Source organism: Diospyros lotus, chromosome 10 (genome assembly GCF_014633365.1).
Source record: "Diospyros lotus cultivar Yz01 chromosome 10, ASM1463336v1, whole genome shotgun sequence".
Classification (NCBI taxonomy): Eukaryota; Viridiplantae; Streptophyta; class Magnoliopsida; order Ericales; family Ebenaceae; genus Diospyros; species Diospyros lotus.
Genome location: NC_068347.1, coordinates 22,102,756 through 22,126,241, shown reverse-complemented (window position 1 = coordinate 22,126,241; position 23,486 = coordinate 22,102,756). Strand labels below are relative to the sequence as shown.

The 23,486-nt window shown below is 38.5% G+C and overlaps 2 protein-coding genes across 2 annotated transcripts; both read right to left on the bottom strand.

The window, feature by feature from the left end:
- Window positions 1-5,731: 5,731 nt before the first annotated feature.
- Window positions 5,732-8,387, bottom strand: LOC127811453 (probable aldo-keto reductase 4). Its single transcript, XM_052351339.1, has 5 exons — window positions 8,054-8,387; window positions 7,759-7,959; window positions 6,982-7,154; window positions 6,797-6,899; window positions 5,732-6,269 (listed from the first exon to the last, which is right to left on the bottom strand). The coding sequence occupies exons 1-5, from the start codon at window positions 8,264-8,266 to the stop codon at window positions 5,931-5,933; spliced, it is 1,029 nt and encodes a 342-aa protein (XP_052207299.1). The 5' UTR covers window positions 8,267-8,387; the 3' UTR covers window positions 5,732-5,930.
- A 10,301-nt stretch (window positions 8,388-18,688) lies between these two features.
- Window positions 18,689-21,317, bottom strand: LOC127811452 (probable aldo-keto reductase 4). The gene is made up of 5 exons (XM_052351338.1): window positions 21,020-21,317; window positions 20,725-20,925; window positions 19,938-20,110; window positions 19,753-19,855; window positions 18,689-19,226 (listed from the first exon to the last, which is right to left on the bottom strand). The coding sequence occupies exons 1-5, from the start codon at window positions 21,230-21,232 to the stop codon at window positions 18,888-18,890; spliced, it is 1,029 nt and encodes a 342-aa protein (XP_052207298.1). The 5' UTR covers window positions 21,233-21,317; the 3' UTR covers window positions 18,689-18,887.
- Between the last annotated feature and the right edge of the window lie 2,169 nt (window positions 21,318-23,486).

Here is a 23,486-nt window from a genome sequence, read left to right as displayed (position 1 = left end):
GAATACGGTCGCACCCTTAGAATTTCAGCGCAATAGTCGATTTCATTCGGAGTTCGTAGAGTCTCCGGTAAGACTAAAGCCGTTGAAGGGGCATTGGTGGCTTCAGGAGCCGAAGGCTCGGAGGGAGCGGCAGCTGGGGAAGTGGCTTCCATCCTGCGACGCTTCGTCCGGCGCGCTAAGATCTCCTTCGCCGACAGCACCGAAGCCTCCTCCAGCGAAGCCTCTCCCGTCAGCTCCGAACGCCCCGCTGGTGCCAATGGCGTTAAAATTCGTTTAAAAATCGAACTGATAGGGATGCTGGGAGGCGTAGCACTGGACTCCGTACCTGCCATGGTTTGCCTTTTCTGGGCCTCTGCACGAGCTACAGCAAGCACCTGAGCGATGGTCGCCGAATCATCTTCGGGAGAGATCGGCAAGCGCGCAGGCATGGTGGAGGCTTCTCGCCGCGCGGTCGGAGAGCCTCGGGTTTGAGAAAGGAGAAGCGGGGAAGATGGGACCCCCGAATGGGAAGATGGGTCCCCCGAACCCCCAGCAATGTTCCCCTTGGAAGCCTCCTGGAAGGTCCCGGGGTCTTCCTCCACCGCCCTTCGCGACCTGGACGGTAATGAGTTCTTCTTGTTACTCTTCTTGCTCTTTGGAATTCGCTCGGAAGGCGCAGTCCTCTCCAACACCCTCTGGTTGCCGGAAGGTGCCGAAGGGCCTTTACTCCCAGGGAAGTCCAATATCATTCCTTTGGTGACAGCAAAATAAGATATTTCCCAGACCTCTTCATCTAAGAAAGAGATAACAACGAAAATCAAATACAGACAAAGGAAAAAGAGAGAGTAAAAGAAAAAGATGAAGGAAAAAGAGCTCACAGTTCTCGCCGTCCAGACCCGCTTGGGAAAGGCCGGGATTGGAGAGCCATCCTTCTTCCCAGTTCCGACTGTTCTTCATAAGTCGGCAGGCGAAATCTTCAATGGTCTCGACACTCGGACGCTTGTGCTTAGTGTCCAGAGTCCACTCGTTACTGACAGACCAGATCTCTTGAGGAGAGCCGGATGGCCTGGGGCGGACGAAGACAAAACGCTCCTTCCAATCATCAGAATCTTTCGACCCGCCGGATTGCATGAGAGTCGAAGCAGAGATCTCAAGATTAGAGTATCCCTTGCAGGCGAGAAGACGGCTATCTTTCACGATCCGAGGGGAGATGGAGATCCACCCTCCGGGGTCGCGGTTGGTCGTGAAGAAATAGTCGAAGAGGTCTCCAGTTGGCTCAATCTTGCCAGAATGACAAATAAGGAGGAACCCCATCAGGTATCGCCATCCGAAGGGAGACAGTTGGGCGGGAGCGATAGTAAGATGTTGAAGTAAGGTCATCACTCTTCTCCGGGGAGGGAGCCGAAAGCCCCTGTCAAAAGCACACTTATAAATGCACAGGCGGCCAGCGACGGGATGACATGCTCGTAGATGACTGTTGAACTCTACCTCCCACTCTTCGGGGACGTTGTACTTTTCTCTAAACTGTTGACATTCCGCTTGGCTCATCCATTGGCATGGAATCGACGCAGCAGGATGTTTTTCCCACTCAATAAGCTCTGCACCAGCGGGATTAAACCTCCCAGAACCGATTATCGCCATGGCAAAAAGCTAGAAGAAAGAGAGGCGAAAGAGGAGGAAAATGCTTGCGGGCACAAGAAAGGCTAAGACTGAAGGAAAGTCGCACGGAAAGAGAAGTAGAGGGACTGAAGGGTTCCCATTTTAAAAGACCAAACTGCGGGAACAAGAGGCCAAAGGACGAGCAATAATGAGCATTGATCACCCCGCACTGACAGAGCTCGAAAGACGAAAAGGCCTCGGACAGCGCATAGGGAAGGGATACCGCCGTCAAAACCGATTGATTTTCGCGTCTGTCAGACGCGCAAAAAAAAAAAAAAAAAAAAAAAAGAGAGGGAGTTAAAGTGAAGAACCTCAGGGGCCTTACTACTCCTCGGGCCCTTCAAGCCGAAGAGCTCAAGGAGCAGGGGGGCAAGTGATGAGGAGAACGCCCTCGGTCCCATAATTACGCCAAGACGAATACCTAATAGCGGTCAAAAGATACACAGCAGGCAAGCATTGCCACGTCAATCAGATAAGCACTCAATAGAGAAACCCCCGAGATCTCAGGAACAGGCTATCCCACCGAAGATCACGGAGGCAACAGTTATCCCGAACTCCTCGGAGACGGAGGCTATCGCGAAACCTTTATGGGGAAAGTCCCGAAGAAGGTGGGAGAAAGATCCCGAAGATCCCTCATGATCCCTACCTCGAGAAAAGGTAAGCAAAGAAGGTGGGGGATTCTCCTTATCTTTCCATCAATTAGCATAGTTTAAAAGGGACAAGGAACCCTAGATCAAAGGACTAACTTAATCATCGGAGATCGACCGGGGGAGCAAGCCCCGTCTCCATTGCAGGTACACTCAGAGAGACAAGAAGGGAACGTGCGGCTACCACCTCCGAAGCTCTTTCATCAGCTCCTTTATCCAATTTTGTGCCCACGATAAGCATGCATTCTTAAAATATACATCCGATATTTCTTACTATTTTCTTGAGAAGAAAATTTACAGATTATTGGAATTGAATTGCCTGTTCTCCCGAACATTAGGACATGACAATTCTATTGAATAGTAAGAGGGGAAGCCCTATCTTCCCCCCATATAATAAAATCAAACAATATAGGCATCATTTTCAAACTATTCTACACATTTACAATGTTTCGCGATGCAAATGAAAATTAAATTAGGCTAATTGTTACCTGTTTGGGTGGAATCAATCCTTTGTATGTTGTAACGAGTCTTCTTTTTCTCTATCAAGCATTATCTAGCAACCTTAATTGCACCATTAATTCAGCTTCAGTTAGCATTAGCCCTGTCTTCAAGTCAACTTCACAAGTAGGTTCCCAACCCAAAAAGTTCAGTTTTAGGGTCAGGCTATTCCCATAGTTAAAGAGCTTCTCATGTTTCCATTAGTAGGTGTAGCATTGAAAATTTGGGAAAAATAAAATATGTAATTTTGAGTATAGGAAATAAATTATAGGTAATTAATTATCTTGTTTGGAGGTATTTATGAAAAAAGTTGGGGTGCTAGCGGTATTAGTATGGGTGTGTGTGTGTGTAAATTATTAGAAACTGTGGGTGCTGAGTGTAATTTCTGAAAACGGGCATATGATTGCCTCAAATTTAATTGGGAGGGGGGGGGGAGGGGGGTGGGCGTGTTATGGGTAAGGATGGTGCTAGCTTAGGTAGCGAGGTTGCGAGTTAGAGACCGAGGAAGGTTGCGCGTGCAAAGGGGAAATTTTTTCCCAGTTGAGGCTAGCTTGAAACGACATTGTTTTGGTTTGGGGCGGTGGTAGCCGCAAGTAGCACCACGTGGCTGCCTCCTTACCCTTATTTTTGCTTTTTTAAAGCCCAAATTGAACATAATGTCACTGTGAAACAGAAGGGAGAAAAGGAGGGATCGAGCAGCAACTATTAATGGAGGGAAAGTGGGAGAAATTAAGGGGAATCGGGGAATTCTTGGGAATATTCAGCGATTAAAGTGGCCAGGTAAGAGATAAATTACCAGGGACCTTTATACGGTTGAATTATGCATTTTGCATGGTTAAAATTAATTATTTGGGGTCGAAAACTCATCGTTTGTTGTAAATATAATACTTCGCAACGGGAGTGAGAGGAATGAGGGAATCAACTATAAAGGCAAGTTCCAACCCTACTTCGTGTATTCTTCAATCCTGATGCAAGTTCCATTTGCTTTGACCATTTTATCGCTTCCCTTGTCATGATTCAGTTCCACGCATTAATTATGTAAATACAAATGGTAACCATTTTATAATTTGTGAGATACTGATGAGTTTGTTGGTTGTGGTTGAGTTAGATATAAGACCTCTCGCGATATTCAATCTAACAGTTATAGGGTTTCGTATCATCCTTTTTTTTTTTTGGAATGATGTCGAACCACTGCAGGGCTTAGAGTCAGGGAGACTTGGTATGTCTAGGGCGTTGCAGTGGTGTCTGCATGGTGGTCTCACTAGATGGTGGTGATCAACAGACCAACCTCCGTAGAGCCTTCAAAGTTACCGAGTAATATAGACCAATCAATAGTATGTGTGGTGGCGAGCGTTGCCTGTAACCGGGAGGTGACACAACACACATATTTATGCATACAGGGGTTCACACCCTAACCCCGAGATCACATGAAATGTGGACATATTGGCTTGCAAGTGTGGGCTGGACCCTAATGCCATAAATTGGTCAATGACATACAGACGTGGGTTAATGGAGTATAGCATCAACTGTGTGTGTGAAATCATGGATTCATGCATGATATGGTTGAACATGTTGACATGGGTAAGCCTGAGGGCTACTTGCATTCCAACAACATAAGCGTATGATCACAAGTCTGTTGTGTGTGTGTATGATATATAGATATTGACATTGGCGCACCTATTATCTTGCGCGACGGTGTGATCACAAGACGGGAATATCTGGTTTTAGTTGATTCGATGGTTAACGAAGGGAGATATGGCTCACCAGACTCACTTGAGTGGAACCAGGATGAAGAATACTCGATGAGTAACCGAGGAAGCTATGGCTAGCTAGACTCACCTAGAGTAGAGTTAGGATAAGGGTGAACGATGGTCCACAACACTGTCATAGCATGCGCATGTATATACATATACATAAACAAATAGGTGTATGACATGTGAAGGGCTCAATAGTGTGTGTGGGATGTGAATATGCGAGTATGTCGCAACATCCCTATACATATATATACATATGTTTGGCATGTGTAGTGCATGTTGGTGCATAATGTGTGTGAGCAAATGGTTGTGCCATAACATGGGTGCTAATCGTGGTAAGGCATAGCATTACGTCTAATGTGTTTGAAACATGACCTAGGCACAGCGTGGCTGCATGGCATGAATGTATATAATGCACTTAAAGGCATGATATGATAAGTGGAACACAAGCATGTGGTAAAATTTGAGACACACAACAAGGCTTGGGCCTTACATGAGATAACATAGCATGAGTGTGCCTGACATACCTAATGGTATGAAATCGATGGGTATAACGTGTGGAGCATATGGGGATTGTGAGTCATAGCATAGCCGTCTCTCATAGGACAGGTGGTGTGGTTCCGCTCCATTTCAATTGTTTACCATGTTCTTTTATTTCGAATATATGTGTTAAGTTTTGTGGCTCACTTTATTTTTGAAATCATTCCAAGTGCAAGAGTTGATGTCGAGGATGGGCTCATGGCGTGTGTTGAGCTCAGATGGCTACGTGTACAAAACAATCCTAATCGAGAAGATCTTTGGGGGTGAGTTGTAAGCCAGGGCTCAAAAATTGTAGGTGGACAACTGTAATTGGCTGACGAGCTGTTGTGTATGATAACCCCTATGATGTGTGATTGAAATTAAATTGCTTCCAATGTTGTAGATATAAGTTGAGGGAACATTGAGAGTGTTACAGCAGGACTAGACCCCTGCTTAGTAATCGTCTAAGAGACTCAATCCTGAATGACAAATCAAACAAAAACTGTAATAGACTTATCGATTAGTTAGAGATTTACACCATAAAAGGAGCCTATTCTTCTTTAGCCAGGATGTGTTGTGAAATATGTTGATCTTGTGTTCATAGATCTTATAGAATTGCCAGGACAACTGTAAAGTATTCAAATATTTTTACAATCCCATCTACAGAACATAGTGTGAAGGAAAAGTGCATTCTTATTAGCCAAGTCCAAAAGTGACTACAATCACAAGGGGTAGCCCTGCTCCTGCTGAGGGCACCCTAGTATGGTTTTGTATAAGAACCAACAACAGAATCCAAGCACTCCAAAAGCACAAGAACGGAAATGGTTTTCTTATTTCTCAGCTTGAACAACCGGTATATGGGAAAGCAGTGTTATTATTCAGTTCCCCATGAGGACACGGGTGGAGTCTCCGATTCCTTCCAAGAAGGGACCACGCCCCCGTGTCTGTCACCCTTAACTGCATCAGCAGATGCAATCGATTCCAGTTCATCCATTTCTTCTGGCGTTAGTTTTACTGACAAGGCTCCAATATTTTGATTGAAGTTTTCAATCTTGGTGGTGCCAGGAATAGGACACACATCTCGCCCCTGGTGATGAACCCAAGCCAACGCTAGCTGCCCAGTGGTGCACCCCTTCTTTGTTGCCATGCCCTTAACCCGCTCGAATATGATGTTATTGTGTTTGAGATTCTCACCCTGGAATCTTGGGACTGTCTGTAAAAGACGAAACACATAATTCAGCATTAAACAACAAATCTGCCGGTTACTCAAGAAAGGTGCTCTGAACAAAACATGCATGCAAGATGAAAGACCAAGTTGATGGTCATCATGCAAAACCAAAAGCTGACTTTCTATGGAATTAGAGACCATCAATGATGAAATAAGTTAAAAAACAAAGGCCACTATATGGAAGTTTTTCCCAGCTTCTTGATTCTTCTTATCATTTTCACAATTTTCAGCGCCTTCTCCACTCATGTGACGTCCTTAATTTAAAGATCACATTAAGAAATTTTGTTATCCAAAAATTGCTCTCTTCTCCCATTCATTGCCAGGCTTCCATCAGGATATAATCTAGCCCAGTTGCTTTACTATTCTTCATCTTTTTATCATCCATAAAATTCATTATAAATGCAAAATAATACTATGAGAAAACTTACTAAAATTTCAGAATAGCATTGCTTCAATATTGCCTAACAGAGTTACATTCCGAAAGCAAAGTATTATGTGTTGTACACACAAACCTTTCTGAAGTCGTTATTCGAGATGTTCTCAACAATCTTGGGACCTGAAGAAAAGAATCCTCTTCCTAATGGACTATATGCAACAATCCCAATGCCAAGCTCTCTGAACAATTCAAGAGGATTCAAATTAGAAACTTGGAATGCCAATTACGCCAACAGATTTGTTAGCAGAACAGGTATCTCACCTGCAAGTTGGAACTATGTCTTCCTCCACATCTCTTGTCCACAAAGACCATTCTAATTGGACTGCTGTAATTGGATGAACAGCGTGAGCTCTTCTGATTGTTGAAGCAGAGGCCTCAGATAGACCAATATACTTTATTTTGCCCTCTTCAACCAGCTTCTTGAGTTCCCCCATCTGGTGAAGCGAAGTCAAAATGAATTTGAAACACTTGATAAGCTTTCAGAAATAAAATACAACCAAACAAGAGAATCATTGCAAACAGGTGCAAAACCTAGTGCCTTTGAGAGAAATGGAAGTAGCAAGGACCAAGGCTTAAAGTTTGTACAAATTAACAATTCTTTATGCATGAATTGCTTCGAGAGATGAATTGAGAGGCAGACTTTAATATAATTGATCTCTGTGAAATGGTGATTGGTAAGGAAACAGTCTCTTTGCTAAGTAGGGATAAGACTCTGTATAATTGACCTTCCGAAGAGCCCACAATGCGAGACAGTAGTGCACTGGGTTAACCTCCTTGTTAAATGGTGATTTACTTTATCATCGGTCTAACTAGTTCCGACTCCTACTAAAATAATTGGACCAATGTTTCACTATGTTAACTGGAAGGAAACCATTTGTAGTAGGTACTAAATTCATCGCCTAGTATTTTAGAATTTTGGAAACCTAATCTTGGTATACGGTAGGTGATTGATTAGAACCGCTAGTAATAGAAGTGAAGGTACACATATTTTTACAGAACAAGTAGAAGACAGAAAAGGGGAAGGGGGATAGTTCGAACCGTGACTTCGATGGGAAGGCTAGTGTCAATCCTGTGCTGGTAATAGAGATCAATGCAATTGACGTCGAGCCGCTTCAAGCTGGCCTCGCAGGCGGCCCGCACGTAGGCCGGATTGCCGCGCACCTCCATTTTGCCGCCGGCCATTATGATCCCAAATTTGGTAGCCAGTTCCACTTTCTCCCTTACCCCACCCTTCAGCGCCTGGATAATTCCACCAAATTCATTCGGCCAATCACTCGGCATTTCATCAAACACAACAACTACATAGAATCGAAATGAACCCAACAACGGGTACCTTGCCGAGAAGGATTTCGTTGGTGTGGGGGCCGTAGACGTCGGAAGTGTCCAGGAAGGTGACGCCGGAGTTGACGGCGTGGTGGATGAGCTTGATCATCTCTTCTTCGGGCTTTGGAGGGCCATAGGCGGCGGACATGCCCATGCAGCCGAGACCCTGCGCTGAGACCTCGAAACCTTGGCAACCCAGCTTAATTCTTCCCACCCCGGCCATTTCTTTCTGCTTTTGTTGATCTTCTCCTCTCTGCTCTCTCTCTTTGTCTCTGCCTCTGCTCTCTCTCGCTGCGTGGATGAATGAATACGAATAGAGAGAGAGAGAGACAGAGAGAGAGAGGGGATGCAGAGTGGAAGATAAAGAAGCAAGGGGAGCTGGCGACGCCGTAGATACAGACGTAAGCTGTGACGCCTCATAGTCAAAAGTGAAGCGTCATGACTCACGCCATCACCGCCGATTTTAGTTTGGTAGTGAGGTCATCGACTACGCTCTACTCGTTCACAAAGTCGGAGATGGATGGCCACCGTAAAAGAACGATCGAGCCTAGTGTCTGTTAAGATGAGTAATATAATTATGTATTAATACAAGATTAAAATATTTTTAAATAAAATATAAAATGATCAATATAAAATTAGAAAATATTTTAAAATTTTTATCAAATTATTTGTTAAATTTTTTGAAATACACTGCAAAAAAATATGTTTGTTAGATTTTTATCAAATTAATCTGTAAGGTCAAATATATGTTTATTTAGAGGGAGAAAAGATAAGCATATTTGAAAAATGTCAAATAAGAAGTCATGTGATTTCTTTTCTAAAGGTAGCCTAATAAATTTAACAAACACATTAAAAATGACAAAAATCGAAAATACTTTCTATATCTTATATTTTTTTATTTATATATTGATTAACAAACACTACCTAAGCTTTTTTTTTTAAAACAATTATCATAAGATAAACCCCTTATCACGAAACAAATCCCTACAATTCTGAAAGTAGATAGATCCAACACCAGTAAGAAAAGTTGCGATATGGGCATTCCAAGACTTTTGAGTATGTGTTTTGGTCTCCTTGAATGTAGGACAAGATATGCTCTTTCATTTATCTCAATCCAAATCACTTCAAGACTAGTGAAAGTATGAGGAATCAAATAATCCTCTTTGATAAGGGTACAATTGACAAATTCTCAAGAAGGATACAAGATTAGAACAAAGAAAACTCTTAATGTACGTTTGATTGCAAGCATGAAATTTATATGAAAAAAAAATATTTTCTAAGTAATTTAATTACCCATAATTATATTTTAAGGAAAATATCAATTGAACGTGTTTGATTGACTTAATTTTTATCTAGAAATTGTTATAATTTTCTAATTTTTGGTGTTTGATTATAATTATTTTTTATAAAAATAATCACATATACACTAATCAATAATATACAAATTAATAATTAATTACAAAAATAAATTAAATATGCATACACAAAATATTCAAAAAAAATAAATCAAACACAAATATACATCTCCCACAATTCATCCAACGTTCCTAACTGCTCTTTTGTTGCTGGGAGAGTGAAAGAGAGACCCATCTAGAGAGCCATGGCCCATCTTTTGTTGCTGAGAGAGAGAGACCCATCTTGAGACCCATGACCTATTTTTGTTGCTGAGAGAGAGAGAGACCCATCTTTGTTGCTGATATATATATATATATATATATAGAGAGAGAGAGAGAGAGAGAGAGAGAGAGAGAAAGAGACCCATCTTTGTTGCTGAGCAACAAGGAAGGAGGTGAAGAGCAGAGACCCATTTTTGTTGCTGAGCAGTGAGGAAGAAAATGTATATATATACATTTCTGCAGATTATTTGTGCTCAACGAGGAAGAAAATATATATATATATGTGTGTATATATATATATATACATTTCTGTAGATTATTTGTTTTTGAGCAGTATTTGTGCTCAACGAGGAAGAAAATGTATATATATATATGTGTATATATATATATATATACATTTTTGTGTGTAATCTGCTCTTCATCTCTTCCGCCCCCACCCTATGAAGTGCCTCTTCCGCTCCTACAAGAAGGCTGCCGCCCGACCTCCGCCTCCCATCGTTGGCCAGCTTCTCAAAGCCGACATCATGATCATCTCCCAGCAATTGTTGTAGACTCACTGTGAAGGGAAAGGGAAAGACCAAGTTCTGGTTCATCCCCTTTCCAAGACACACTTTGATGCTGGCATAGAAAACAATTTCTCTGCCCTTCCATGAGAATTCATTTTCCAATAAAAATGAGAAAATAGCATCACGTGACTCTAAGTGAAAAAATATGTTTTATAAAAAATTTAGCCAATTAAACACTTCAAAAGTTGAAATTTAGGTAAAAAATGACAATTTTTTATGAAAAAAATAGCCAATCAGACATGCTCTTATAGAAACTATTTTCAAACTTAAAGAATAGGCTTTGTCCAAAAACAAAAACAACATTAAATCTCCATTAACAGTGTATGTATATCACATCAACACGTCTTAAAGATGTGAAACATTCAAAATATTTGAAAGTGCAAAATAAGAATGTACGTCTAAAAGAGAGATGAATTGGGTATTTAAAAAATTTATCTGTTTGATCAAATATTTGTGCAAAAACTATTTTGAGCACTTTATGCATTTGAAAAATAGTACTATATGTGAATTTAGATTGAAAATGTTTACACTTTTATGACTTTAAAAATATAAAACTTTAATACTTTGATGATGAAATCTAAGCAAAACTTAAATATGAGATTTCAAATAGAAAACTTATGCTTAAAATTAACTGGAATTAAGTTGTTAATTGAGTATGACTAATCATTAATGGATTAGCAGATCTTTTACCTTTTACACAGGTAAAGCCTAATTGTAATCGAGTAATAATATTTGGGAATGTTAGTTGTAACTAAATTTTAAATATTACTGGAGTATTAAATGTTGGTAATCAAGTAAGATATGATAAGTCTTAGAAGATTACTCAACTAACATGTTTGTGTAATCAAGTAAAGTATGTTGTGACTTAAATTTAATCGAGTAATGTATGAGTTTAATAGAATGATCTTTTCTTAATCGAGTAAGAATATATTTTAGTTAAGTAACAAATGATTATACTTGACTAACTTATCAGTTTAATCAAGTAAAACTCGATATTCAAAGGGTTAATTGATTATGTATTTTCCTTACTCAAGTATGTGATAAAATAGTCTTAATCGAGTGATCAATATGTTAGGGCCCGCTCTCGGATTACCCGCTAGCATAGGAAATCCAAGAGGAGGTCCATTCAAAATGAATACAGATACAAACATCATTTAACATTTTACCAAAAATTATTTTCATTCTCATATTCACTCGCTAACAATAGGAGCCAAAATAAACATTATACATCATTCTTTATATCATAGACTCGGGTTTACAACCCATACATTTTTTTTTTAAATTAAAGGGTATCAATGCTTTAAATACAAAAAGAAACGCTTTAATCATGCCCTCAATCTATACCCATGGATCTTCGAGGCTAGGACATCTCTGTACACATCTAACTAGAGCTCGCCCCTAAAACTACCTTCTTCTTTTCTTGGAATGACAAAAGAAGTAAGGATGAGCCATAAGACTCAGCAAGCATATAGCAAACAAGAGACATCAATAGGATAATATATGAAAGGCATGGGCAATTAAGAGCCAAAGAAAAATCACAATCCCAACAAGTAAACCTCACTTGAATCCATGCCCTCAACGCTCGACAACATCATCTCCCAAGAATTTATAATTCATTACATTTCATCAAAACTCATTTTTCAAAGTGAGCCCTAAGGCTCGACAAGTGTATAATCCAACGAAAACTAGATATGTTTAGCCTTCGCTAAACATCGTTCATATTAGACAACACAGGGACACACACCAGTCCCCAAAGCATAAGTGACACACAATCAATGCATAACATAATGCATACATGTAGGTTTTGAACAACCTGATTTCTCGGCCAAACACAGATTAAGCGCGATACACAGTAAACCAATACTTTAAATCAGAAAAGTATAAATGCAAGACACAGTGATATACGTGTTCAGATCAATAGATCCTACTCGCGGCAGAGGCTCCGCCTCTAGTCAATCCACTAGATCTCAAGTTTACAAACGATTACAAGATCATGAACAGAAAAATAGAAACAGTATTGCAATACAACTGAAAAACAGAATCGAAAAACAACAAGATCAAGGTAGATCTATTCTATACCGATCTCACGATCAAGGCAAAAATCTGTTGTATCAGTTAACAACCTCTCACGCCTCAAGCGTTTAAAACACATAGAGATTAAGCAATAACCATTCTTATCGTTAGATCTTACCATGGAAGCAACCAAAAAATCGATTGAAACATAGATCAGAACGAAGGATTCACGAAGAGTGTCTCGCTTCAAGAATTGCCGACTTAGGGTTTTCAGAGAGAGAGCACAAGACAAATATCAGAAAGTTCTGGAGATTAGGGCATCGAGCTGCCCTTTTATAGCAACACCAATATGGGTAATCAGGAATGGGCTCGGCCAGCAGCACAAGAGGCAACACGAAAATAATATGGGCTCGGCCCATATAAACACAACAGCCCAAAGATATTAATAACATGCAGCAGATATATGTATTAACATCATATATATATATAACAGCATATAATGAGACATATTTATATTTAAATGAAACAAATAAAAATGCGTCTCAGCAACATGTAACAGCATGCCAGAAATCTGATAAAACCATTTTGAATCACATAATATCAACAATACATATGGTCCTTAGGGCCCACATAAGAAAATGCACATAATGGCGCCCAAGATCCTGTATACAAACCTGTTATAGCCAAGGGCAGGTTACCAAAATAAGAACATGAGCCCGAGGCTCTCATCTCACACCCATCAACATCATTTTCATGTATCACATCACTCACAATCTCATCAAGGTCACAAGCTGCTGTGGGTCTCCACCTACAGTCTTACGTATCATGAGATCTAGTTGCTATGGGCCTCCACCCACAGTTTTACGCATCACATGATTCAGCTGCTGTGGGCCTCCACCCACAGTCTTAAACATAACATGATCTAACTGTTATGGGCTTTCACCCACAGTCTTACGCACTACCAACACAAGCTAATTTCCACCACCAACACCCTGCGCACAAAGGAACCATGCAATGCAACATATAAAGAATGCCATGGATTTTATGCATATGTTCGCCTAACATACACTCATAGGCCAATCGTATCCTATTGGGGCTCATGCTCCCATCATATACAAAGCATGAGGCAATAAAGAAACACAATACCATACAACACAACTACTAACAATACTATAATTAATGGCATTCATACATCCTCATTTGATTTCCCATTAGAGCTCTTGGCTCTTCCACACATTTCATATTGATTAAGGACAATTATTCATATAACGGTAGCCATGCATCAAGCATGAGTTACTTGGAAATGCCAACCAAGATCACTTCTTATTAACTTCCCAAAGGATTATCATCATGCTTCCTCATGCAACTCAATTACATTTTTATCTTATGAACCCCATAAGTATACATATGGAAGCTTTCAACCATATTTTATCATTATAGGGAATTGAGGGATATCACAGGAAGTATTTTAAAACATTTTACATTAGCCATTTTACTTGAGTTGGATTAAGAAGAGCCTTAACCCATTCAAATAATAACCAAAATATATTATATTGCATATCAAATCTAAGCCCTCAAAGTCTAGATTATAAAACTTCAAATGAATCATAAATCTGAGTTCTACATCAAAAGTTATGGTCGAAACAACGAGACATGCGTAGAGTAGTCAAGTTGCGGCCGAGTCGACTTGGCGGAAATCTGAGTCGACTTGGCTCGAGTCGACTCTCCCAAAATCGAGTCGACTTGGCCGAGAACGCCCAGAAAAGGCTAAAAACCCACCAAAAACACTCAAAATAGCCACCAAACCTCCAAAACTCTCAAACTAGCTTCCTAACCCACAATGTCATTCCATGAAAGGAAACATAGGGTGATCAAGCCCCAACGAAACCATCAACGGGACACTATAATGATTAAAAAGAGACCCACTACTTTAGGAAAACATGAAAATAACTCATTTAACTCAACTCTTTAAACATCATTTTGAGATGCAACAAAAACAACCGAGTTACACATGAAGACATAGCCTTGCATTAAAAGATAGAAAGAGAGAAGAGGGATGCTTGTCTTTTTTATTAAAACCAAGGGAAGAAAAGCACTCCAAGAGCTTTAAAATCTCCCTACCCTGAGCTTGATTCCACCACACTTAATGGAAAAGAAAAGAGAAGCAAAAGAAGATGAAGATGATGATGGACTGCCAAGAGAACCCAAGAAGAGAAAAGAAGGAGAAGAAAAAGAAGAAGAAGAAGAAGAATGGGAGAGGAGTGGCCTTCACGCCAACTCCATCTACCCCTAATTTTTCTCCTTCCAATCTTGCCCCTACCTCACACACACACATGAAAAAATATCCAAGCCCCCTTTTGACTTTTTCCATTTACATTTCCCTTTTCCAATTATTTCCTTCCACTAATTTACACATGGGCCCAAGCCCATTTCATTAGCCTAACTCATAGGGCTTCAACAAATCCTTAAGCCCACTTTTAGACTTTTTTCCATTTTTCTTTCATTTCCGTTTATTTCATTCCACTTGCATAAATACATGACCCAAGCCCAAATCATTGGCCCAATTCAAAGGGCCTAAACAATTCTTAAGCCCAATGGGCTTCACAACATTACAATAATTTAAAATATATAAAATCTCTCTTGGGCTCAACCCAAGTTTCCAAATCCCAACCCATTACTCAAAACACATCACATATGAGCAAAGCCCATTTATGCCATTCTATTTTAATCTATTTCACCAATGGGCTCAAGCCCAACCCATCAACTATATACACAACACACTACTACATGGCTTAGGCCTAAATAAGCAAACTAAACTCACTAATTTAATTACATACAATTTAACACATAAGAATGATTCCCAACATTTAATTTAATAGGGAAATTTCTAAATTCCCTTAATTAAAATGTTAATAAACTTCTAGACCCATTAACGGGTCGTTACACAATATGTTAATCGACTAAGAGGTATATTTAGTTGAGTAACCACACTTATTAATCGAGTAAAAAATGGAACTAAAGTGACAAGTCTCTAGACTTGTATTATTAATCGACTAAAAATGATATGTTAATCGAGTATTATATTTAATTAGTCGAGCAATGAATTGATTAATCGAGTAATAATCTAAGACAGAATGTTAAGTCCCTGTATTCAAATTATTAATCGAGTAAGAGAAATTTTTAGCCAAATAATGAAACTCCTTAATCGAGTGTCAAAATTGATTAATCAAGTACCAGTTTGAAGTTACAATTAGTTGAAAAAGTTAGTCGACTAAGATATGTCTTTAATTGAGTAGTATTATTTTGTAGTTGTGTAACGCCCCAGAAATATTCTGATATTTAGTGTAAGAGTATATGGTGAATTATGTAATATGTGAGATTGTTAAAGATAAAATTATATTATTAGGTTAATAATATGGTGTAAGTGTTATTTTATATAAGTTATGTGGGTTTAATTGTGGTGGCAGAGACTAGTGAGCGTGAGTGGCGGCCAAATTTCTTCTCCCATCTTCTGAAAGCTTCCAAGCACGTGAGATTTTAGCTTTTGGAATCATTCTATATGAATCATTTGCACCAAAGAGCTCATATATAGGTATTTATCTAAGAAAGAGATGACATTATCGACCATCACCAAAGGAAGGAAACAGAGAGGTTTTTTTTGGTTTTTGATTCTTTGTCTCTTCAAGAGTAGCAATCAAGGGGGGGCTGGAAAATCAAGATTAGGTGTTTCTCATCAAGCTAGAAGCAACAAAAGGCAAGCATCCTCATCCATATAGCCATATTTGTTCCAATTATACATACGTTTATATAGGTTTATCATTTTGTCTCAAAATCTATGTTTGATCTCATTTTCTGGTTAAACCTTGTTGTAATTGATCCAAGGGGTCTTGTTTACCTCTATTCCATTGGGGATGATGCTATTTTTGATAGGATTTCAGAGTTGGCGAAGCTTTAAACTCGGTTTTGCCGAAGAAGATGATGAACAGTAAAATTACAGCACTCTGTTTCTGATTTGCAGCTTGATTTTGACCCTGTTAAAGTCCGAATCTCTCAAAACTTAAAACATGAAAGTTGTAGATATTCCTCTTGTATTTTTATAGCAACTTGAATCAGATAAATCTGAGTTCATATGAGTAAGTTATTCCCAAAATACAGAGAGATGTCAAAACTGTAAAACTTCCGTTTTTTTGTAAATAATGCCCCATGGCCGAATTTGCTTCATGAAAATCTCCATGTTCAACTATGCATTACACATATGATTTATATAAATGTAAGAGAATTATATGGGGTATTATATGAAGCATTTTACATGATTAGAGCTTGCTATCTTATTTAAGTATGATTAAATGCATGGTTAAAGTCTTAAATGCATGGTTAAAGTCTAATATTTACTATACATTCATGGGTTCATGATGAGGTGTGCAAGCATGGGTTTATTCATGGGTTTATTATTATCAAGATTAGCGCGCCTATATTTTTGCGCTGAGTGGGTAAAGCATGCTGCGGATTATTCCGTTGGGGCATATACACAGGCTATTAGGGGCTAGGCTTGTGTGGTATGTGAACCCTACAATTCAGATCAGTGCGGGGCTTATTGGCTCCGGAGGTTATTTATGTATTACATGCATCTTGATTATGTATTCATTATATAAACATGAGTCATGTTTCAGTTGTATAATAATACAGAGTCCCACGTCAGTTTATTGTGGGTGTCAGCGGTATATTGCATGTGATATCATGGCCCATGCCAATATTGAGTGGCTTTTAGCTTTCCATAAGTATGGTATATTTCATGTTTGTGATGCGTGAGATTCAGTTATCTTTTCATGTCTCGCCATCTTATGCTTCAGTTCAGTTATTTCAGCTTCCAGTTATTTTATATTGCTTGCTGGGCCTTGTGGCTCACTTTGCTTGCGTCATTCCAGGTAGGGGCAAGGCTAGAGCGGATGCCGGGCCTAGTGGAGTCTGAGTGTTGATCTTAGACGTGTACAGAGTAGTCCAGAGTTCAGGGCTTCTTTTGATGTCAGCTTCCGCTGTTTTGTTATGTATGGGTCAAATCAATGTATTTTGAGACTTATTACGGTTATATGACCCTGATGTACACGGATTTGCCACATATATGTATGTTATTTTAGTACCCTTGTTGGGGGTTTTCAGTTCAGTTGTTTGGCATTTATGTTTGTGAGTGGCAGGTACCATCCTTATTAACACTTTCTCCTTGGGTCCCTGAGCTAGGGTATTTAAGGGTGAGGGCGCCACAAGCTGAGTAATAAAGATTTGTAATCGAGTAATAATTGTGTAGTCAACGAGCTTAATCGCATTACAAAAAAAAAAAAAAAAAATTAGACGGGTTTGTAAAAAGGTTTTTAGAGATGAATTTAAAGACAAAAAATAGTCGTCTTTGCATCAAAGATGGATTTTTTTTGTCTTTGAAATTTTTTTGGGTAGAGACAGATTTAGAGATAGAAAAATTTTGTCTTTGATGTCAAAGATGGAAAAGTTTTTGTTTTTGAAATTTTTTTTTCGTCTCTGGTTTATAGACGAAAAACTTTTGTCTCTAATATTTGAGGTGGAAAAAATTCTATCTTTGAGACGCAAAAAATTTCTTCTCTAAGTTGTAGTCAAAGACGGAAATTTTCCATTTCTCATTTTAGAGACTAAATATTTCAGTCTCTAATAAAATAAAATAATAAAAAAATTGTTATTTATCACATCATAAAGGTAATTATTTTAATTAAATAATCATTATTGCCTTATTTATTTTTATTTTTTGGTAAAAATGACCTTTTTTTATATATATAATTATTCTAGATTGCTTCAAAGATAAAGTATATCTGGTGGTTTTCCACGAATATTAGGGTTCTTTGGGTAGATTCATTGTCTCTATCAATTTTTGATCTACTCTATTGTATTTTAAGATAAACAATATAGGCATCATTTCCATCATGTTCTACACATTTACAATGTTTCAAAAGGCAAATGAAAATTAAATTAGGCTAATTGTTACCTGTTTGGGTGGAATCAATTGTAAGGAGTCTTCTTTTTATCTCTCAAGCAGCATCTAGCAACCTTAATTGCAGTGTTAATTCAGCTTCACTTAGCATTAGCCCGGTCTTCAAGTCAACTTTGCAAGTAGGTTCTCAACCCACAAAGTTCAGTTCTAGGGTCAGGCTGTTCCCATAGTTAAAGAGCTTCTCATGTTGCCATTAGCAGGACTAGACCTCTGCTTAGTAATCGTCTAAGTGACTCAATCCTGTATTACAAATCAAACAAAAACTGTCACAGACCTATCGATTAGTTAGAGATTTACACCATAAAAGGAGCCTATTCTTTCTTTAGCCATGATGTGTTGTGAAATATGTCGATCTTGTGTTCATAGATCTTATAGAATTGCCAGGACAACTGTAAAGTATGCAAATATTTTTACAATCCCATCTACAGAACATAGTGTGAAGGAAAAGTGCTTTCTTATTAGCCAAGTCCAAACGTGACTACAATCACAAGGGGTAGCCCTGCTCCTGCCGAAAGCACCCTAGTATGGTTTTGTATATGAACCAACAACAGAATCCAAGCACTCCAAAAGCACAAGCACGGAAATAGTTTTCTTATATCTCAGGTTGAACAACCGGTATATGGGAAAGCAGCGTTTTTATTCAGTTCCCCATGAGGACACGGGTGGAGTCTCCGATTCCTTCCAAGAAGGGACCAGGCCTCTGTGTCTGTCACCCTTAACTGCATCAGCAGATGCAATCGATTCCAGTTCAGCCATTTCTTCTCGCGTTAGTTTTACTGACAAGGCTCCAATATTTTGATTGAAGTTTTCAATCTTGGTGGTGCCAGGAATAGGACACACATCTCGCCCCTGGTGATGAACCCAAGCCAACGCTAGCTGCCCAGTGGTGCACCCCTTCTTTACTGCCATGTCCGTAACCCGCTCGAATATGATGTTATTGTGTTTGAGATTCTCACCCTGGAATCTTGGGACTGTCTGTAAAAGACGAAACACATAATTCGCCATTAAACAACAAATCTGCCGGTTACTCAAGAAAGGTGCTCTGAACAAAACATGCATGCAAGATGAAAGACCAAATTGATAGTCATCATGCAAAACCGAAAGCTGACTTTCTATGGAATTAGAGACCATCGATGATGAAATAAGTTAATAAACTAAGGCCACTATATGGAAGTTTTTCCCAGCTTCTTGATTCCTCTTTATCATTTTCACAATTTTCAGCGTCTTCTCCACTCATGTGACGTCCTTAATTTAAAGATCACATTAAGAAATTTTGTTATCCAAAAATTGCTCTCTTTTACCATTCATTGCCAGGCTTCCATCAGGATATAATCTAGCCCAGTTGCTTTACTATTCTTCATCTTTTTATCATCCATAAAATTTATTATAAATGCCAAATATTACTATGAGAAAACTTGCTAAAATTTCAGAATAGCATTGCTTCAATATTGCCTAACAGAGTTACATTCCGAAAGTAAAGTATTATGTGTTGTACACAAACCTTTCTGTAGTCGTTATTTGAGATGTTCTCAACAATCTTGGGACCTGAAGAAAAGAATCCTCTTCCTAATGGACTATATGCAACAATCCCAATGCCAAGCTCTCTGAACAATTCAAGAGGATTCAAATTAGAAAATTGGAATGCCAATTATGCCTACAGGTTTGTTAGCATAACAGATATCTCACCTGCAAGTTGGAACTATGTCTTCCTCCACATCTCTTGTCCACAAAGACCATTCTAATTGGACTGCTGTAATTGGATGAACAGCGTGAGCTCTTCTGATTGTTGAAGCAGAGGCCTCAGATAGACCAATATACTTTATTTTGCCTTCTTCAACCAACTTCTTGAGTTCCCCCATCTGGTGAAGCGAAGTCAAAATGAATTTGAAACACTAGATAAGTTTTCAGAAATAAAATACAGCCAAACAAGAGAATCGTTGCAAAAACCTAGTGCCTTTGAGAGAAATGGATGTAGCGAGTGAGATTGTCAAGCTCCACACGACCAAGGCTTAAAGTTTGTACAAATTAACAATTCTTTATGCATGAATTGCTTTGAGAGATGAATTGAGAGGCAGAGTTTAATATAATTGATCTCTGTGAAATGGTGATTGGTCAGGAAACAGTCTCTTTGCTAAGGAAGGATAGGACTCTGTATAATTGACCTTCCTAAGAGCCCACAATGCGAGAGTAGTGCACTGGGTTAACCTCCTTGTTAAATGGTGATTTGCTTTATCATCGGTCTAACTAGTTCCGACTCCTACTAAAATAATTGGACCAATGTTTCACTATGTTAACTGGAAGGCAACCATTTGTAGTAGGTACTAAATTCATCGCTTAGTATTTGAGAATTATGGAAACCTAATCTTGGTATACGGTAGGTGATTGATTAGTACCGCTAGTAATAGAAGTGAAGGTACACATATTTGTACAGAACAAGTAGAAGACAGAAAAGGGGAAGGGGAATAGTTCGAACCGTGACTTCGATGGGAAGGCTAGTGTCAATCCTGTGCTGGTAATAGAGATCAATGCAATCGACGTCGAGCCGCTTCAAGCTGGCCTCGCAGGCGGCCCGCACGTAGGCCGGATTGCCGCGGACCTCCATTTTGCCGCCGGCCATTATGATCCCAAATTTGGTAGCCAGTTCCACTTTCTCCCTTACCCCACCCTTCAGCGCCTGGAAAATTCCACCAAATTCATTCGGCCAATCACTCGGCATTTCATCAAACAAAATAACTACATTGAATCGAAATGAACCCAACAAGGGGTACCTTGCCGAGAAGGATTTCGTTGGTGTGGGGGCCGTAGACGTCGGAAGTGTCCAGGAAGGTGACGCCGGAGTTGACGGCGTGGTGGATGAGCTTGATCATCTCTTCTTCGGGCTTTGGAGGGCCATAGAAGGCGGACATGCCCATGCAGCCGAGACCCTGCGCCGAGACCTCGAAACCTTGGCAACCCAGCTTAATTCTTCCCACCCCGGCCATTTCTTTCTGCTTTTGTTGATCTTCTCCTCTCTGCCCTCTCTCTTTGTCTCTGCCTCTGCTCTCTCTCGCTGCGTGGATGAATGAATACATGTATATATAGAGAGACAGAGAGAGAGAGATGGGGTGCCGAGTGAAAGATAAAGAAGCAAGGGGAGCTGGCGACGCCGTAGATACAGACGTAAGCTGTGACGCCTTATAGTCAAAAGTGAAGCGTCATGACTCACGCCATCACCACCGATTTTAGTTCGGTAGTGAGGTCATGGACTACGCTCGACCTCGTTCATAAACTGGGAGATGGAAGGCGACCATAATCTCAATCTCCGGGGCTAAGATGGAGATGATCTTCGTTAGGGGTGTTCGCGGTGTGATTTGATTGATCTGAATCATTTTTAGTACGCCAAACTGTTAGTGCGATTTTTCAACCAAACTAGACCGTCTGGTTTGGGTTTGGCCAAACCGCACCAAACCAGACCGCATTTGCGGTCTAGTTTGGTACGATTTACCGCAATTTAAAATGCTACTTAAAATCATTAAAAAAGATATTTAAAAATGGTAAATAAAGACACAAATATTGGCAAATAAAGATAATTAAATGTAAATAAATAGGAACAAAAAATAAAGACAAAATAGTGTAAAAAATAAATAGGATGTGCTGTCAATTATTATATTTTTATAATAATAATTTTTTTATAATCTTTTTTATTATTTTCTTAGGCGGTTCGGTTTAAAACCGAACTGTCAACTGTCCAAACCGCAAACCGTGCAGTTTAAATAGAATGCAAACCGTTTTCGACCGTCAAAAAAAAAAAAAAAACGATCGGTTCGGTTTGGCCGGTTTTTGCGGTGCACCGATTTTTTTGAATACCCTTAATCTTCGCAAACTACAATGCAAGGAAAAGAGCGACCTCTACACTTATTTATTAAGATAGCATTTGTTAAAATTTCTAAAATAAATTTTATCATGATAAAATTAGAATATTTTTTAAATTAAGATATAGAATGATCAAAATAAAATTAAAAAATATTTTAAAATTTTTATCAAATTATTTGTTAATTTTTTTAGAATATATTAGAGGATATATGCGTTATTTTTTCTTATTTGTAAGGTTAAAGATATGTTTATCTGGAGAGAAAGAGAAACATTACCTGAAAAATACTAGATAAGAAGTCATATAACTTATTTTATAAGGGTTACATGATAAATTTAACAAATACATTAGAAATGACAAAAATATAGAATGTTTTTCATATTTTATCTTTTTCGATCTATATCTTGATTAATAAAGGTATATCTTTTACACAAGTAAAGTCTAATTGTAATCGAGTAATAATATTTGTGAATGGTAGCTATAACTAAATTTTAAATATTACTCGAGTATTAAATGTTGGTAATCAAGTACAATATGATAAGCCTAACAAGATTATGCAAGTAACATATTTGTGTAATCAAGTATGTTCTGACTTGAAGTTTAATCGAGTAATATATGAGCTTAATAGAATGATTTTTTTTTAATCGAGTAAGAATATATTTTAGTTAAGTAATAAATGATTATACTCGACTAACTTATCAGTTTAATCGAGAAAGGGTTAATCGATTATGTATTTGCATTACTCGAGTATGTGATAAAGTAGTCATAATTGAGTGATCAATATGTTAATTGACTAAGAGGTATATTTAGTTGAGTAACCACACTCATTAATCGAGTAAGAAATAGGACTAAAGTGACAAGTCTTTAGACTTGTATCATTAATCGACTAAGAAAGACATGTTAAACAAGTATTACATTTAATTAGTCAAGTAATGAATTGATTAATCGAGTAACAATATGAGACATAATGTTAAGACCATGTATTCAAATTATTAATTAAGAGAAATTTTTAGCCAAATAATGAAACTTTTTAGTCGAGTGTCAAAATTGATTAATCAAGTAAGAGTTCGAAGTTACAATTGGTTGAAAAAGTTAGTTGAGTAAGATATGTCTTTAATTGAGTAATATTATTTTGTAGCTGAGTAATAAAGATTTGTAATTGAGTAATGATCGTGTAGCCAATGAGCTTATTCGCATTACCAAAAAAAAAAAAAGAATGATTTTAAAGACGGAATTATTTTCATCTCTAATAGAGACGAATTTGCAAAAAAGGCTTTTAGAGATAGATTTAAAGGCAAAAAATAGCTATATCTGCATCAAAGATGGATTTTTTTTGTCTTTAAAATTTTTTTGGGTAGAGAGAGAAAATTTTCATCTTCGATGCC

Coding starts and splice junctions, on each gene's coding strand:
- LOC127811453 (XM_052351339.1), bottom strand. CDS start 8,266: ATGGCCGGGGTGGGAAGAATTAAGCTGGGTTGCCAAGGTTTCGAGGTC. Junction 7,155..7,758: donor GCCTTCCCATCGAAGTCACG/GTTCGAACTATC, acceptor TCGCTTCACCAG/ATGGGGGAACTCAAGAAGCT. Junction 6,270..6,796: donor CGAATAACGACTTCAGAAAG/GTTTGTGTGTAC, acceptor CGTCTTTTACAG/ACAGTCCCAAGATTCCAGGG.
- LOC127811452 (XM_052351338.1), bottom strand. CDS start 21,232: ATGGCCGGGGTGGGAAGAATTAAGCTGGGTTGCCAAGGTTTCGAGGTC. Junction 20,111..20,724: donor GCCTTCCCATCGAAGTCACG/GTTCGAACTATT, acceptor TCGCTTCACCAG/ATGGGGGAACTCAAGAAGTT. Junction 19,856..19,937: donor GACATAGTTCCAACTTGCAG/GTGAGATATCTG, acceptor TGAATTGTTCAG/AGAGCTTGGCATTGGGATTG.